The sequence below is a fragment of the Miniopterus schreibersii genome (genome assembly GCF_964146895.1).
Source record: "Miniopterus schreibersii genome assembly, chromosome: 6".
NCBI lineage: Eukaryota > Metazoa > Chordata > Mammalia > Chiroptera > Miniopteridae > Miniopterus > Miniopterus schreibersii.
The window spans coordinates 48,680,534-48,697,514 of NC_138107.1; the positions used below are offsets into that span (position 1 = coordinate 48,680,534).

General features: G+C 35.4%; 1 protein-coding gene across 2 annotated transcripts in view; it reads right to left on the minus strand.

The window, feature by feature from the left end:
* FBXL4 (F-box and leucine rich repeat protein 4) overlaps positions 1 to 16,981 on the minus strand; it is a 55,735-nt gene that overhangs the window by 22,380 nt on the left and 16,374 nt on the right. The window contains exons 4-5 of one of the 2 annotated variants that reach the window (XM_081140770.1): positions 9,026 to 9,374; positions 392 to 636 (exon numbers count right to left, since the gene is read on the minus strand). In XM_081140770.1, the coding sequence (XP_080996896.1) occupies positions 392 to 636; positions 9,026 to 9,374 (594 nt within the window). The remainder of the gene's footprint in view (positions 1 to 391; positions 637 to 9,025; positions 9,375 to 16,981) is intronic. The other variant, XM_081140769.1, reaches the window with a different exon arrangement.

Consider the following 16,981-nt stretch of genomic DNA (forward strand, 5'->3'; position numbering starts at 1 on the left):
AAAATGTTCTATAATAAATTGTTTTCCATTTCTGACAAATCACATTAGAGAGGTAGATTTTGATTTGGAAATAGTTTTTTTAAATGTGTTAATCATCTGTGCTGGAAATATAAGAAAAAAAAGGAGCTCTCCTGAAAGTTACTTGGGATTTAAAAACTATGAAGTAAAGGGCATAGTTTCCCTTCATGTTACCATGGAGTTTAGCTAAAGAGGATGGTGAAACTCATTTGCTTTTATAAGCAGAAGCAGTCTGAACAGGATGATGCACAAAATGTATTTCTTTTTTATTTCTGTAAAGTATATGGTATATCATTTCAAACTTTATTGTGGAAATTACTACATAATAAGTACAGCCTGCTGATGAAATATCCTCAGTGAGCTTGGCACTGACCTGCTAAATCCTGCCACGGAGATGAAGCCCCTATTGCCAGTCCAAGATAAATTAAGCCACTGGACAAGAGTGCATCGAGCCTGCAGAAACTCCAGAGAGGTGTCATTTAGCTTTGCCCAGTATGGCTGCAGATTGAGGTGGATGTACTGGAGAGGATCGTAGCAGTGCTGGTTCAGCAGTTTGCAAGTCTGTGCTAATCTGCACAGGTCTGGTAGTGTCAGATGATTCAGAATCAGTTGAATGAGCTACATAAAACAGAGACCAAAATGAACAAGACTGAAAAACAGAACAACAGTATCACATATTTTATAACACTATTTTCACATACTAAGAAATCAAAATTCAACCAAATTATCCAAAACAGAAGAAATCATACCTTCTTAAGACTCTATTACATTTCAAAATTGTTCAAAGTATACTCAGCTCAGGCTGTAATTTTTTACAGTGCAAAGATGTATTTTGCTAATCTGCTGAAAAATACAATTTTTCATAGATTCAGTATTTACTAAACATCTGCTACACATTAAACACTGGTGACAAAGAGAAAAGAGTTCCCGCTTTCAAAGTTTTCAGAGTCCAGTGGGGGCTGGTAAATACAGCGACATGTTTTAATAGCTTTGATAGAAGCACAGGCTGCCACTAGAGTCTAACACAAGACCTGGGCCTAACTGCAACGTGAAAGAGAACTTGTACCAGGAAGGCTCAGCTTTAAAGGGCAAGTGGCAAACTAGGTGAAAAGACAGACAGTTGGGTCACAGAGCAGCTGGGATTTATTCTGAAAGCGATGAGGAGTCCTTGAAGGGATTTAAACTGCAGAGTGACATGGTCAGATTTGTGTTTTAGAAAGATTATTGCAGGGGGTCCTGCTAGAGGCAGGGAGGCAGGAAGGGAAGGCAGCCAGGGGGCTGCTGCACAATTCCAGAAAAGAGAAAACAGGAGCAGGCTTCAGGCACCAGCACAGATGATGGAGGGGTGGACAGACACAGAAAAGGTATTAAAGAGGAGAAATAAAAAAGATTCTTACCTCTAATTAAAATAGTTTCCTTGAGCTAGCCCCCAATTTTTTTTTCTTAATGGTGAACAGTTGGGGGCTTCCAAACTAATATTCAAAGAACTACTGCGAAATAACTGATGTTGAACCAAGTAACATAAAGGAAAAAAAGATCAAATATTTGCTAAATGGTAAAAATCATTAATGACAGAGAAGGTTGAGGTTTTTTTATTTTATTTAATGCAGTGTATTTCTCTAGCTACTTTCTTTTTTGCAAATATGCCCTTTAACATAAATACCCTTCTTCAATTTATTTGGCTATGTAGGCCCCGTATTAACGTCAGGCCAGAATTTCACTGTTGTAGACCAAAATATTACAAAATAGTGACAACATGATATTTAAAATAAGTTTAAGAGTATATATAAAAAGTGAAGAGTGCTGACGAATTATTTATTGAGTATGGTAAGGCTTAGGGTGCTTTTGCTATTTATTTTTTAACACTTGAACTGGGCTTTTAAAAAATAGCATTAAGGTGTGTGTGTGTGTCTGGTGTATGTTAGTTATAAAAACAGGGAAATATAGGAAATTAAATTAATCTAAAATCTCATCATCCAGATAACATATAAACTGTTGACATATAGAATATTACACAAAACAACCAAAGAAAATTCAGATAAAACATTAGAAAACCCAAACATTAAGAAAGGCAGAAAATGAGAAGTTTCTAACAATCTCTCTCCCCATTGGTAAACACTGTTAATAGTGTTTGTGATCTCTTCCAGATAAATAGGTATGAAATTCTATTATTGGATTTGCACTAAAAGAATGATACTATATATGCTGTTCTGCACATTGCTTTTCTCAATGACATATCCTGTAGATACTTCTACATCTGCACATAAAAATCCACCCCATTCCATTTTCTATATGTAACATACTAATTTAACTCATTGCTCATTGATGTACATCCTGTTTTTCCCCTATTGCAAATAATACTGCAATATCATTGTGTGTATGTATATATCTTGGCAAATTTTACAAATATACCTTAGGGTAAATTTCATGCATTTAAAAGTTTGATACAAACACAAAACTGTCCTTCAGAATGTTTGTATCAATTTACCACAGATAGTGTATAAAAGGAACGATTCACATTTTCTAGACAGTAGTGGTATCAATACTTTAACTTTTGTCATAAAAGGGAAAAAAAGTATGGCACTGTTTTGGTTTTTTGTTTTTTTAATGTACAGGTTTCTTTTTTAGAAACACAAACATCTAACCCTTTGACAATGTTTCCTTCTTTCCTATTGGTCCATTTCTGGACTCTCTTCTGTTCCATTTATTCATTCATTATTTCTCCCATATCAATAGCTCTCTGGGTCAAATAAGTTTTGTTCTAAATTTTTTAAAGTTGGAATATATTGGATTGTTTGGTTGCAAAAGAGAATTTATCTTCATTGTTGACCCACAAATATCAGTACTATAGCTTCATAATATGCTTTATTATCTGGTGGGACTAGTGCTGCCCCCCCCCAATCACTCTTCCAGCATTTTCCCGAGTATTTTCATGGTTTTTTAGGTGAACTTTTCAATTAAAAACAAATTTTTTTAAAGTCTGTATTTTAATTGGGATGTCATTGAATACACAGGTTACTTTACAGAAAATTGACACCTTTATTATGTCTTCCTACTCAAAAGCATGGGGGGGCCTAGAGTTCTTAAAGTCTGTTAACTTATTAACATGCCAATTTACTTATTTTTCCTAATAGTGTTTGGTTTAGTCTCCTGAGTATTCTGATATATATTGTCTGCAAATGATGATGATTTTACAGCTTCCTTTCAAAAAATTATGAGTTTTATTTCTCACACCTTCTAGCACTGGGTAGTACTTTAAGAACAATAATAAGTAACACTGTTGTCTTGTTCCTGGATTTAATTTGAATATGACCACACATATGAGGCACATATGTAATCATAAACTTTTAGTAACTACATTTTTTTAAAGTTAATACTATAGTTAATATAGTACTGTGTACTTGAAAGTTGCTGAGAGTAGATCTTAAGCATTCTCACCACACACACACACACACACACACACGAGTTAAGATGCGAGGTGATGTAATTATATCAATCTTGATAGTCATTCCACAATGTGCGTGTGTGTATATATATATATATATATATATATATATTGAATCATCATGTACATTTTAAATATATACAATTATATCTGTCAATTATTCCTCAAAGAAGTTATAGAATAAAGTAAAAAAGAAACAGGTTATATTGATTTTAATATTTAATGAGCTATTAAAATTATTTCAACATGTAATCAATATAAAATTACTGAGATATTTTATTATTTTCTTATTAAGTTTTTAAAATCCTGCATGTATTTTGCCCTTTCAGTACATCTCAACTCAGACTAGCCATGTTTCAAGTGCTCAATTGTACATGTGGCTAGTGGCTACTATATTTGATAATGTATTTCTAGTGTTTGATTAATTTAAAATGGTGCTAGCTTTTGGTTAATAATATTTGGTAGTAGACAATTAGTAGATAGCTTAATAAGGTACATACTTTTTAAAATACACGGATAAAAATGTGGATATCTATCTAGCTGTCAGTTCTCAACCAATTTTGCACATCCACTGAGATGATATGATTGTCTAGACACTATGTGGTATACCTGAGCTAATACAAAATAATACTGAATATAAACTCTAATTGAAAAATAAAATTTTTTAAAATGTCAGGAGGATAAGTAATCTAGAGATAATTTAAAGTATATGGGAGGAAATGCTTAGGTTATATGCAAATATTAGGTTATATGCAAATACTATGCCATTTTATACAAGAGACTTGAGCATTTGAGGACTTTGGTGTGGAGGAGGTGGGTGGGCTAGGGGCTGGAACCAATCCCCAGAGGATACCGAGGGATGACAGTAGTCTGTAGTTTTCTTCTTATATGCCATAGTGTTAAATCGGCTTCAGTAAAAACATTGACAACTTTTCTTTTTCTTCATGCCATAAAAAAGTTGAAATAGTATAGATTCATCTGTTTCTTAAGTGTTTGAAATAACCTATGAGCTACCTGAGCTCAGCAACAGTAGGACCTTAAACATTTGTAAAATGAATTAAAAGTTTGTTGTCTTAACTACAGTATTAAAAGTTATTTCAGGCCTGGCCAGGTGTGGCTCAGTGGCTGAGCATGGACCTAAGATCCAGGAGATCAAGGTTTGATTCCCGGTCAGGGCACATGCCCAGGTTGCAGGCTCGACCCCCAGTAGGGGGCATGCAGGAGGCAGCCGATCAATGATGACTCTCTCATCATTGATGTTTCTCTCTCTCTCTCTCTCTGAAATCAATAAAGATATATATTTTTAAAAAAAGTTATTTCAGTATAATTTTTAAGCAGTTAGAGAAAAGAGACATTAAAAGTTAAATATATCCCTGCATCAGAGGATAAATAATTTACTTTTTACAGATGATTTGTAATTTAAATAACTCCCAGCAATTTCTGGCATTGTTCCAAACAAAAGTCGCCAATATGAAAAGATGTATACTATGTGAAAACACTCTGTGATAATTAATATTACATTTTAAGCAAATATCAGAAGAGAAAAAGAATAATGAAAAGTCACTGAGACCAGGACATTGACATGTGACATGTGAAAAAACACTTTTGGATTTTGATTAAATAAAAGATAACAGGTTCCAGGACTACAAGACAACATCCATTAATCATTACTCATCTAGTATCTAGTGTCTGTCAAAATGTGCTTTTATGTTGGAGTATGCTAGCATAAAGTACCATCTGATACCACAGTGAATGTAGGGCATGATGTGTTGGGAAGGGCTCCCAAAACACAATTTATCTGCCCTCAAATCCACTCTACTCATAATACAATTATTTTCAACTATGAAAACACTGTATCACTTGACATATTTAAATGTGTTTTTCCCCTTGAACTAATTTGCATTACCTTTGAAAAATTTGGGTTATTTTTTTTAAAAAGGAGTTTCTCTTTTTAGTCACTGTGAGATCATTCGCCCTTTATGTGTGGTACTCTGCTTTCATTGTGGCTAATTCATGTCCTACAGGACTACTGATTCTATCTCCGGGTTTCTTCTACATGACTTTGTTGTATTGATTAAACCCCTTGCATGTTTTGGAAGCTTCCCTCTCTACTGGCTCCTTCCCTTCGGCAGATAAACTTGCTGAAATCTCTCCCAACCTGCATCACAAACAACCTGCTCTGCTGCATCTTCCACCACACCACTCACCCGTCCTTTCTCCCTTGAGAAGGTAAGTGAGAAGAGATATACCCATAACAATTACATACACTCCCTCATTTTGATATGCTCTTTCTGAGTGTGGCCCAAAGGGGAGGAGTATTAGTCGGGATGCCAGTATTATTCGTTATTGGTGGACAGTCTTTACCCATGTTACAGCCCATAATTAGGGTATATTAACAGAATTTTTTTTTTCTGCTTATACTTACAGAGTAAGCACTTTATGTCTTTGCTTCTTCCCCCCTCTTTGATGCCTTAACGAAATATGGCAAGGCTTTCTCAGTCTCATTCTATGGCCATGGCTGCACTGAACTGATCATGGTAAAGGATTACCAAAGTCCCAAAGGCCTCTCAAAAACCAGTGGGCACTTGTGACTTACTCTCTGCAGCAATGTGGCTGACTACATCCTTTTGATGTTTTCTATACTTTAGCTTCCTATCACTTTGCTTTTAAGATATCTCCTATGTGTCCTAAGTGCCTTTTCTGACTTGTCTTCCTCTATGCGATTCTTAGATGTCAGTATTCCCAGAATTCTGTTCTTGGTCCTTTATTCACACTTCACAGAGTTTCATTGGTCAATTTCATCTACTATGGTGCCCCTTCCTTCTCTCGAGTAGACTCACTCAAATGTAAAATCAGACCTTTCTCCTGAGTTTCAAACTCAGAGAGCAACTGCCTACTGTCCCCAACCAGGCAAGTCTGCTTTGATGAATCACAGGCACCTCAAAGTCAGTATGTCCTTCCCACTTTCACCCACTGTTTTATGATTAATGGCATGTCCACCTACTAAGTCATTTCAACCAGAAACTTAAAGTCCCTCTGATGTTCTGTTTCATCTCCACATTCACTAGTTAACCTTTGATTTCTACCTTCTGCATATCTGGAGTCCCTCTCCCACTCATATCCTTTCCAAAACTCCCAATATCAAGAGCTTCATCTTTCTTGCCCAAATAACTGCAGCAGTTTCCTAACTGGAGTCCCTGCCTCTCACCCTGATCTCCTTTTGGTCTGTTTTTCATTTACCAACAGAGTAATCTAAGACAGAAATCTTATTTTGTTATTCCCCCTTTTTAAATAAATAAAATAAGACCTTTAATGTTTCCTAATGACCTCAGAAAAGGTTCACAATCTTTGTTATACCATGACACATACAAAATACAAAGTTTACATGGTAACAAACACCTGGGCAATTATTCTAATTTGTGGGCCAAAGCATGTGCAAAATGCCTACATATTACTTACAGATAATTCCTGGAATGTTAGCTATTATTCCACACTTTCTTTCCCACTGAAAAAAAAAAAGCCAATGAAGGCTACAAAAGAACACAAGAAAGTGAGTGTGAAATTATTACAGACATAATCTTGGATCAAATTTTTTTTATCAAAAGTGAATTATTTTTAAAGTCTAAAGTATATATGACTCCCCCAACTGATTTTGCTGTGTACTGGAGTAACACGGCACCCTAAGGACCACTGTCTGAAGGGATAAAATGTAAACCTCTTGGTAAAACCCACAGAGCCCTCCACGATACAGCAGAGTAGGCTGTGCAATGCCAAGGCTAGGATGTCCCAATCACTGTCTTCTATGTGAATGGTGTCCTGTGGAGTTTGGCAGGGAGGCAACCCTGAGCCTGTATCCAATTTCATCTCTTACAGCTTCTGCTATCAAATCCTGTTCCAGCCATCCTGAAATGCTAGAGTTCCCAAAAAGGTCACACAGTTTCACTTCTCACCTTTGTACATTCTCTCCCCTCTCTATGAACTTCCTCTCACTCATTAAAGTGCTGTGTGTCAAGTATTTTGTCAGGTCTGGATAAAACTCAATAAACTGTTTAAAATATATTTGCTAAATTTAAATTTCTATTTTGTAGTTTTAGGAAATGGGTAGGAATCAAAGAAGTGATTTAGTTTCCTCCAGATGGACTGCTCCCACTGCTGCTAGGACAGACCCTCCTGGGAGCCCTGGGGAACAAGGCTGTCCCTCTCCCACGCTCCTCTCTTTCCCCAACTCAGCTCTTCCTTCATCTTCCCTCCTCCCTCCCACTAAAGGCCAGAGGGTCTTGACCAATCTGTGACACTTCTTTTCCATAACACAAAACTTGACTAGAAGGCCTGGGCTGAATCCTGGTCCCATGGCTTACTGACTGAATTATTTTGGAACCTTGAATTCATCTTTCTGTGGCAACTTTAGCTACTTCACAGGATGTACCATACCATTTTAACTATAAAATGTTGTGCAGGCATTATAGTTACTGATAGGCATTCAAGAGGCTATCTTATTGTTCCATGCAAGTTAAGCTACTTGTGTTATTATAATGAAACCTGAAATACCCACCAATTTGGAAGGGAGATAGTCTGAATTGGTTAATTTTTTTTTTTAATTTTAAATATGTCTTTATTTATTTCAGAGAGAGGAAGGGAGAGGGGGAGAGAGAGATAGAAACATCAATGATGAGAGTCATTGATTGGCTGCCTCCTACATGCCCCCTATTGGGGATCTGAGCCCGCAACCTGGGCATGTGCCCTGACCAGGAATTGAACCTTGATTTCCTGGATCATAGGTCAATGCTCAACCGCTATGCCACTCCAGCTGGGCATGAATTGGTTAAAATTTGAGGTTATAAATTTTTCTTTAAAATTTTTGATTATACTATTTTTGACCAAACACAGCAATTCTTAGCAGGGAACACAATTGCCAGGCCCTACTCCTACCCCCAGAGGGTGTGCTACTGGCATTTGATGCCTGGGAGCCAGGGATGCTAAATATGCTGTAGAAACGCCCTATAGAGACACACTGGAAACAAGACTTTAGGTAAAGGCACTCTATACCTGTCTAGGCCAAAAATTATAGCTAGTTGGAAGAATACAGAATACAGAATTGGCATAGAAAAATAAATTACACTTGGACAAAAAGTGGACTATTAAAGAGAATAAGCATTCCTCTCTCAATCTTATTAATCTACTTACTTTTAAGAGCAAATCATCTTTAACTTAACTGGTATAAAGTTAAACACATATTGCCCATATTTATATTGTGTAATTATGAATTAAAGTGGAGTATGATTTATTATTGGTTTATGTATTTCAGTTATTATTAATTAGTGATATAACATATATTTAATAGCTTATCAAAAATTATTAAAGTCAATCCAAAGCCAAAGTGGTGAAATTACTCAATATAATTTTGTCCAGTTTTTCCAAAATCAAAATATACAAGACATCAGGTTATGTGCACCTTACCAAGGCTTCCATTTCTCTGATATCGAACAAAATAAATATTAATACCTAAACTTTTAAAAATTAAAGTGTCATATCCAATAATGCTACTGAATATATTTGGCTTACCTCATAAGGTAGTTTGTCAAAATATCCATTATTTGGCCCTTCCCTGAGGGCAGTGCTGCTAAGCTTTTTGTTAAGATTGTCCATTCCACAACCATCCTGTTCTTCAGAGTCATCTTCTTCTAAATCGTTCATGTCAATAAGTGAAGTCTTGAGAGAAAGCACTGGCTTGTCCTTCATACCATGTAATACAACTGCATCTAATTCAGTGTAATAATCCAGAAGAGAACTATTTACTTCCAGCCGTATAAGATTTGTGGGAAAATTTATCTGCTTAATACAAGGTTTAAACTGGCGAGCCTGGGAAGCATTCACCTTCGTAGGTCTCTCTGACCAAAGAATCTCCCATCTGCTAAAGAAAGAAACTTCCCTATAATACGGTTTAGAATGAGATGTACTGTTACCTTAAGGTTATGGTCCCATGTCTAATACATTATAGTGTGAAGCAAAGGCATTAAATAAGAGAATCAAACACAAGTATTATTTCCAAGATATGAAAAAAATTTAAGAACTAAATGCCATAGATGTTATTACTTAAATATTTTTACTACTTAAATCACTTTTACAACTCCTCAGAAAGCCTTTTTTGGCAGATTTCATCTTAAAAACTGAAATAGAGGTATATGAAGAACAACAATCAGTTTTATAGAAAAAGAAAACCCAAAGTAAGACTAAAGCACACAGGATAAATAAAACTCTCCTGCGTGCCTGTCTTCAACCAGCTGTGAAAACTAAACTGACCACCTTGCCTCACAGAGGTCTCCTTTTCCAGCTTTTTCATTTCTGTTACTAATGTCATACCAAATCAAAACTTTCATTATCTTTGATTTTTTTATCCACTCATTATTTCTTCAAAATGTTCATGAAATTGTCTCTTATACATGCCCTTCTTCTAAATTTCCATTATTGCCATCTTTCAGTCATCCTGTGCCCTCAGTGCCTAGCAAGTATCTAACACATAGCGGGTAAGTAGCATTCTCTCCTATTCCTCCAAAATGAACTCTTCCTTTGCAGCCAGATTAATCATTACTGTCCAGAACATAAATTTATGTCTACCTTTGTGTCTTTACTCATGTTGTCGGTCCCCAATGAAATGCCCAACCTACAGATTATCCTGTCCTTCAAGGCAAAAACTCATATTCCATCTCTTCATATAAGTCTTCTTATAAAACCATTTTCCAAAATTACTTAAAGATTCCTCATAGCACAGCATCATTAAATATATTTTCATGTTAATCTCACATGTAACCATTTCTCCAGTATTGTTTCCTAACATATCAGAGAAAATAAGAAATATAGAACAAAATACTTCAATAAACACCTTTCCTCTATTTCTAATTTACTTTAGGTTGCAGAATTTTTTAACAAAGATTCTATGTCAAAGACTAAGAAAATTTTTAAGTCTCTCAATACATACAACAAACTGCTTTCAAAGCATATGCCAATAGTATATAAAAATGACCAATGAAACCATTATTTATCTTTAAAAATCATCTCTAATTTCATAGAGAGCCATATCTCTGTATGGCTTAATTTATAATTCACTGATTACTAATAACACTTAAAATGTTTTATACACTTATTAATCATATGAGGATTTCCCCCTCCAATATACTTAGCCAGTTCATATCCTTGGCCCAATGACCTATTGAGATCTAAGTAAAAAATGATTATGGCAAGGTGCTTAGGAAACTGAATTAGGCAAAAGAATGTGAAACTCGGGAGAAATCTGAGCCCAAACTATAGAAGTCATCAATATACAGGTATCCTGATAGTCTTTAGGCCAAGATGGGAGCGATAAGGGCATATAGCATCAATCTTGGGAAAATGAAGAAGGGAAATATGGTAATTTCTACCTTTAAGAATAAAAGTATAAGGCAGAAACTCAATGGGATTTTGAGTTTCAAAAATCTTTACATATCATTAATCATAACAGTAGGACTTTTGCAGTTTCTAGCACCTTTATAATCACCCCATATTTGCTAGTTTTGTTGATTCTCTACTGAAAATTAGGAATTAAACCCATCAAACATAAAGAGCCTGTTAATATTTGTATTTGGAGACAACATTAGAGTAGGAATAGAGATTGGTTCCACTCTGTAACCAATGCTGGGAAGCAGGGGAAGAATTCTAAGGAACAGAGCTGGTTGTGGCAGGTTTGAAGAGAAAAGGAAAGCAGGCTGGGCATCTTCTACTTCCTGTGACAAAGTAGAAAAGCGAACTTGGAATGCCAGCCTGGACCTAAGAAATGCGCCTAGAGCTTACCTGCAAAAAAATTTTTGGGTTCTTAACAATGGAACTGATTTGAACACTCTAATGTAAATCTATGCAGTTAAACAGAGCTAGCCATATAGGTACAAGGGAACAGAAGTATTAAACATTTAAAACCATGTTGGTGGGAAAATGCATTCCTAATTCTGGACAGTATATTTCCAAGAATCATGAAGTAAATGGTGGAATGCATGAGAAAATTCAAACTCTGGTTTTACTCATCTTTTTGTTGCTACTGCAAAATGATATCAAATGATGCTGGAGGAACAACTCATGTCCAAGAAATAAGGACTACTCAGTATTCTGTGAAATAACTGCCTGCACTGGTTTACAGTACATGTGGACTAAACCTGCCTAGTTTTTAGCTTCAATGAGTTTTTATGAGTCTTAACAGAAACACTGAAAATGTAATACAGAAATCACCTCTGCCAGGTCCTTTGCAATAAATAAATACACAAACATGTTCTTCAAGTATAGCTTGATTTGCAGTATAATGTAAATTACATTATAAAATCACAAATATAACCTTAAAGAAAAGCACTGATTAGAGCAGAAATATTCTATTTTAATAATGCATTAATCAAAATAGTCATGGGGATGTAAAGTACAGCATAGGGAATATAGTCAATAATATTGTAATAACTATGTATGGTGCTAGGCGGGTATTAGAAATATCGGGGGAACACTTTGTAAAGTATATGATTACCTAACCACTATGCTGTACACCTGAAACTAATACAAAATAATACTGAATGTAAACCATAATTGAAAAATACAATTTAAATTAAAAATTAATGTATTAGTCCTCTATCTACCTTGCAGAATAGACAAGGTGAAATGATGCTTTATTTTTTTTTCTTTTAACATTTAAAAATAATTTTTAAAATTTTTACTTTTCAATTACAGTTTACTTTCATTATTATTTTGTATTAGTTTCAGGTGCACAGCAAAGCATTAGACAATCATATACTTTACACAGTGTTCTCCCTGGTATTTCCAGTACCCAACTGGCACCATACATAGTTATTACAATATTATTTTCTATTTTCCCTATACTGTATGGAAGATAGAGGTGAAGGGATTAAGCAGTACAAATTGGTAGTTACAAAATAGTCATGGGGATGTAAAGATGATGCTTTAAATTGACTTAACATTTCTAGTATGTCAGGGTTAATGCTATTTTAGCACCATTCTTACTTCTGACTTCTAGATCGCATGAACATTATATACAGATGGGCAAAAGTAGATTTACTGTTGTGAGTATGCAAAACACAGTTTATTACTGTATTATTATATATTAATTATTGGATTATTTCCCATACGAACTGTAGACCTACTTTTGCCCCACCCTGTATTTCATTAGTATACATATAAAGTTATAAATATGATAGCATACTTAAAGTAGAACAATATAAATATCTTATTGGTTTTTAGAAATATTTAAAATTATAGCTAAACAAAAAACTTTACATTTTGATTTTTCTTGATAATCTACAAAGTAAAGAAAAATGATTAAAATATGGAAAAATTATTTCATAGGTTTGTGGCTATTTGAATTAAATTAACATTAACTATGAGGCCAATATAAATTGATTTGGGGGTATCTGAATTAAAGTGAATTTTTGTTTAAAATTCACTGATAGAACTAGAATATATTATTTCAAAGTTAGAAAAAGAAAGGTATCTATTTTAGCAAACAAGAATATGACAGTAACTATTTATTCTGGAAAACACAAGCCAGGATCTTAAAGACTAGTTAGTGAGAACAAGCAAGCGTATGTAAACAAATGTGCATATGTGCACACGGATACACACATACACTTTGCTATGAGGAAGCACCAACGTCTTTAATCCTCTAGACTCAGGGCAGTGCTGATGTGATTAAACTGCTTTAAGTCATGGCCTTTGTAGTCTATACATTTATGTGTTCACTATATGTGCTCACACTCTGTATTTATCTACTAGACAAACTGTCCAGACTCTAATGTTCTATTGTATTTTAAATTTATAGTATCATACGTGCAAAATTCAGCTCGGAATCCCTTTCAGCCTCTGCTTCAGTCTACATTCGTAGCCCTTCTGGGATGGTCACCAACAGCACTCTCTTCACCAGCATACTTATGTCTCCTTCTGTGGATTGTGCTAAATGCCTACTATGTGTCCAGTGGTTGGAAACAAACAAACCACTCTGTGCAGCTGCTGATCTATTGTTACGCCACCAAGAAAGTCTCTCTAGGGCTAAGGAAGCAGCAGGTAGGTAAGAGAGGGAGAGAGTTATTGATCAATAGAAACCCAAGAAAGCAAGTTTTCTAACATATTCAGGTCGGAAATTAGGCATATAAATGCAGAAAGGTTCCCGATAACCAAAACTTCTCCTGGTTAGTAAGTATATCTAGTAGCCAGCACAAAGAAAGTTCTCTTGCCAACACCTTTCTCTTTCACCAGGTGAAAGTGAAGGTATAGGACAGGAAAGTGACAAGAATAAAGGAAAAGTTTTCTGATGGTTGTGCCCCCTCACTCCCTGCCTCCCAGCCCATCTCTGATGGGAACTTACAAACTGGCATCTACTTTAAAAAGAATCAACCAGTAAAGGGTATGGTCAGTTCTGACTTAAATGGCAAAATCATGCTGTTGGCCCACAAAGTAAAGGAGACCAGACCATGACCAATTCGTGAAATCACTGCTTAATTAAGCAACTCCTTTTGCAGCGAATTCTCTCTACAACAGCCACTTTCTTTCTCCTTCCTTTCTTAGCTTCACTATTATATGGTTAAATGCTCTTAACATTCAATAAGTAAATAAATAATCCAGAAGAGATCCATACCACTAAATTTTATCCCCAAATAATTTTATTCCAGTCAGATTGTTTAATATGACCTCAATTAGTCATTTTCTTCCTCCTCTTCCAGTGTGTAACCGTGCTAACCTATTCCCTGTCTCTTACTGCAACCCCTGTTAAGATCTTATCCTCAGGACCAGGACACTCGACACTACCTGTTTTTCTTTCCCCTTAATAGGGTGCTAGAAAAGAAATCAGAAGACTATGAGGTCTTATAGACTGCAACTTTCCTACTGTACTCTTTGAACAAAGAAATGAAACCAAACTAAATGGGGAAAAGTTATTTTTAAATTCTGAATGTTTGGGACTATAAGTCCATTTTCTGCAAATTCCCGAGCTACTTCAATACACACTCTCATTTGCTAACTCCTAAAGTGGGCATAAAACTGTGTGCTCAATTATTAATAAGCAGTATAGCCCAGTGGTTCCCAAACAATAGTGTGTGATGGAGGTTTCCATGGCTAAATGTAAAATATAAGAAATATATATATATACATACATATATATATTTATATGCATGCACATATATACACATAAAATTGCCAACTGTTCTTTTTTTGAGATTCTGATTGTGCTCATTTCTCAGTATAAACTGAAGTTTTTAATATGATATGATAGTAATAATAAATGATGTTGGTATTTCATTTGTTTGCCTTTTTAATGTGTGTTTATTTACCAAAGTAAATAATTTGACTAAGTAAATAATCTGTATCAGTTCTCTAGTTTTTATCATCATTACTATTAAATTCACTAGTGTATCATAGCTGACTTTCCCTACCTGTGCTCTGCTTTGATCTACCACTCAGTTCTTTGGACGCATCCTTCAGATCTGCTTGCTTCACTAAGGGCTTTCACCTGCAGCCATCTTCAGAGAACTACCTGGGACAGCCTCTGCATCCAGAGTGTCGCATGAGCCTGAAAGATTTCCATTCCCATAGCCCATAGCGGAAGATAGACATCTGCAGGAGTGCAAGAGCCCATGTTTCCAGTAACTTTGCCTCCAGGCAGACTGGGACTGCATACAAGAAATTGCATCCTTGTCTGACTTCTTCCCTTCCCCAATGCACTTTCCCATACTGGTCTCTCCAGGAGCACTTTTATAACAAATCATTTGCATAGGAATAGTCTTCTCAAGGTCTGCTTCTGGGAACTGATCCAAGAGCTCTAGGAAATCCCAAAGTCTGGAAACCACTACTCTAGATCTTAAGAATGGCACTCCCATGCCTGTGGTCCTTCAACAGTTTGTTTTCTACACTCTTGGACTTTGATGTCTTCAAATACCAGGATCTTGGCCCATAATTTCACCTTTGAATGTGCTGTTCTCTCTCTACCTTTCCTAGCCAAACTAAAGCTTCCCTCAATCATCAGCTCTTAAAGTCACTGCCTCAGGGAAAACTCCGAGCTCCATAAATTAGGCTCTTCCCTCCACCAATTTACGTTCCCTCCAATCCCACAGTCTTCTTCCAGGCTAGCCTGTAAACTCAAAGAACACAGCCATGCTTGTTTAGCTCCCTTTTTCATTCCCAGTGTGAACTGGCAGATCAATCAATGTTTCTAACTGTCCAAAGAAATTCACCAAAATGTTAAGAGTTACTGAATCTGGGCAGAAGAATTGTGAAGTTTTTCCCCTGTATATTTTCTTTTTTTGGTATTTCCTAACAAGCTTTTGAAAAAATGAAACATCTATTAATTTCATAATCAGTAAAATTAAAAAGGCCCTTTTTTATTCTGTAATAATAAATGTTGGTTAGATTCTTTCTCTCCTAAAATTTAATGGTATTTTCTGTAGAATAAAGCTAATAATCAGTTAAGCACATTAGAGATCACTGCAAATAAAGTTGTCACTTTAGTCACAATCACTCACTAGAGCTCTCAGCTAGGAACCAAGAGCATAATTTATACTCAAAATCAATTATGCAGACATTAAGTTTTAGATTAGAAGAAAGACATTACATGTTTCATAGATTTCATTCCCAAATTTGGTCAGCATTTTAAGAAAAAAAGTGGATAACTTTGTAGGAAAGAGCCAAAGAATGACAGAGTCCAATAAATCCATTCTCATATAAGAAAGCATCCTGCCCAAAGTACTTTTTTTTCCTCTCAGAAAAAAATAAATCTGTATATTAAAAGATGCTGGTTTTCTGTGAAGATAAATTAAAATAATAAATAAATAAATAAATAAATAAATAAATAAATAAATAAATAAAATCATTTGATTCATTAATAATATCGTTCACAATGAATTATCACAGCTGTTCTGAAAAGAACAAAAAAGGATCATACCAGCAATCTCCAGCCTGAGTTGAGCTGTGCTCTGTGTATTTCCTGGTAGGCTGGGAGGTGCTCCTCAGAGTTGAGGGGACACAGACTTCAAAGAAGCAGTATGTCAGGTGGCAGCTGATCCCTGCCCCCACTACTCCTCCACTGGCAGCTGGGGTCCTACCGTTTAACAGATGCCAGCAAACTGCTCTGGGGCTAGAATAAACTCATAAGGGCAGGGATTTTTGTCTATTTTTTTTGTTCACTGTATCCCTAATACCTAGAATAATGCTTAGCACATGGTAGACACACAAATATTTAAAGAATAAATTAATAAAGTGATCGTGATAATATCAACCAGTAATAGAAAAATAGGCAAATAATATGATCAGATTGCTCAACGAAAAGGAAATATCAGTGGCTCTTAAACATGAAAAGATATTCAATCTCAGAGATAATAATTTTAACTTAAACTTAACATGAAGTGATATTTTTTACTTACCAAATTGACAAAAATATTAAAATGTATTAACACACTCAGTAGGTGGGGCTTTGGCAAAACTTGCGTGCACATGCATTGCTATTGGAAA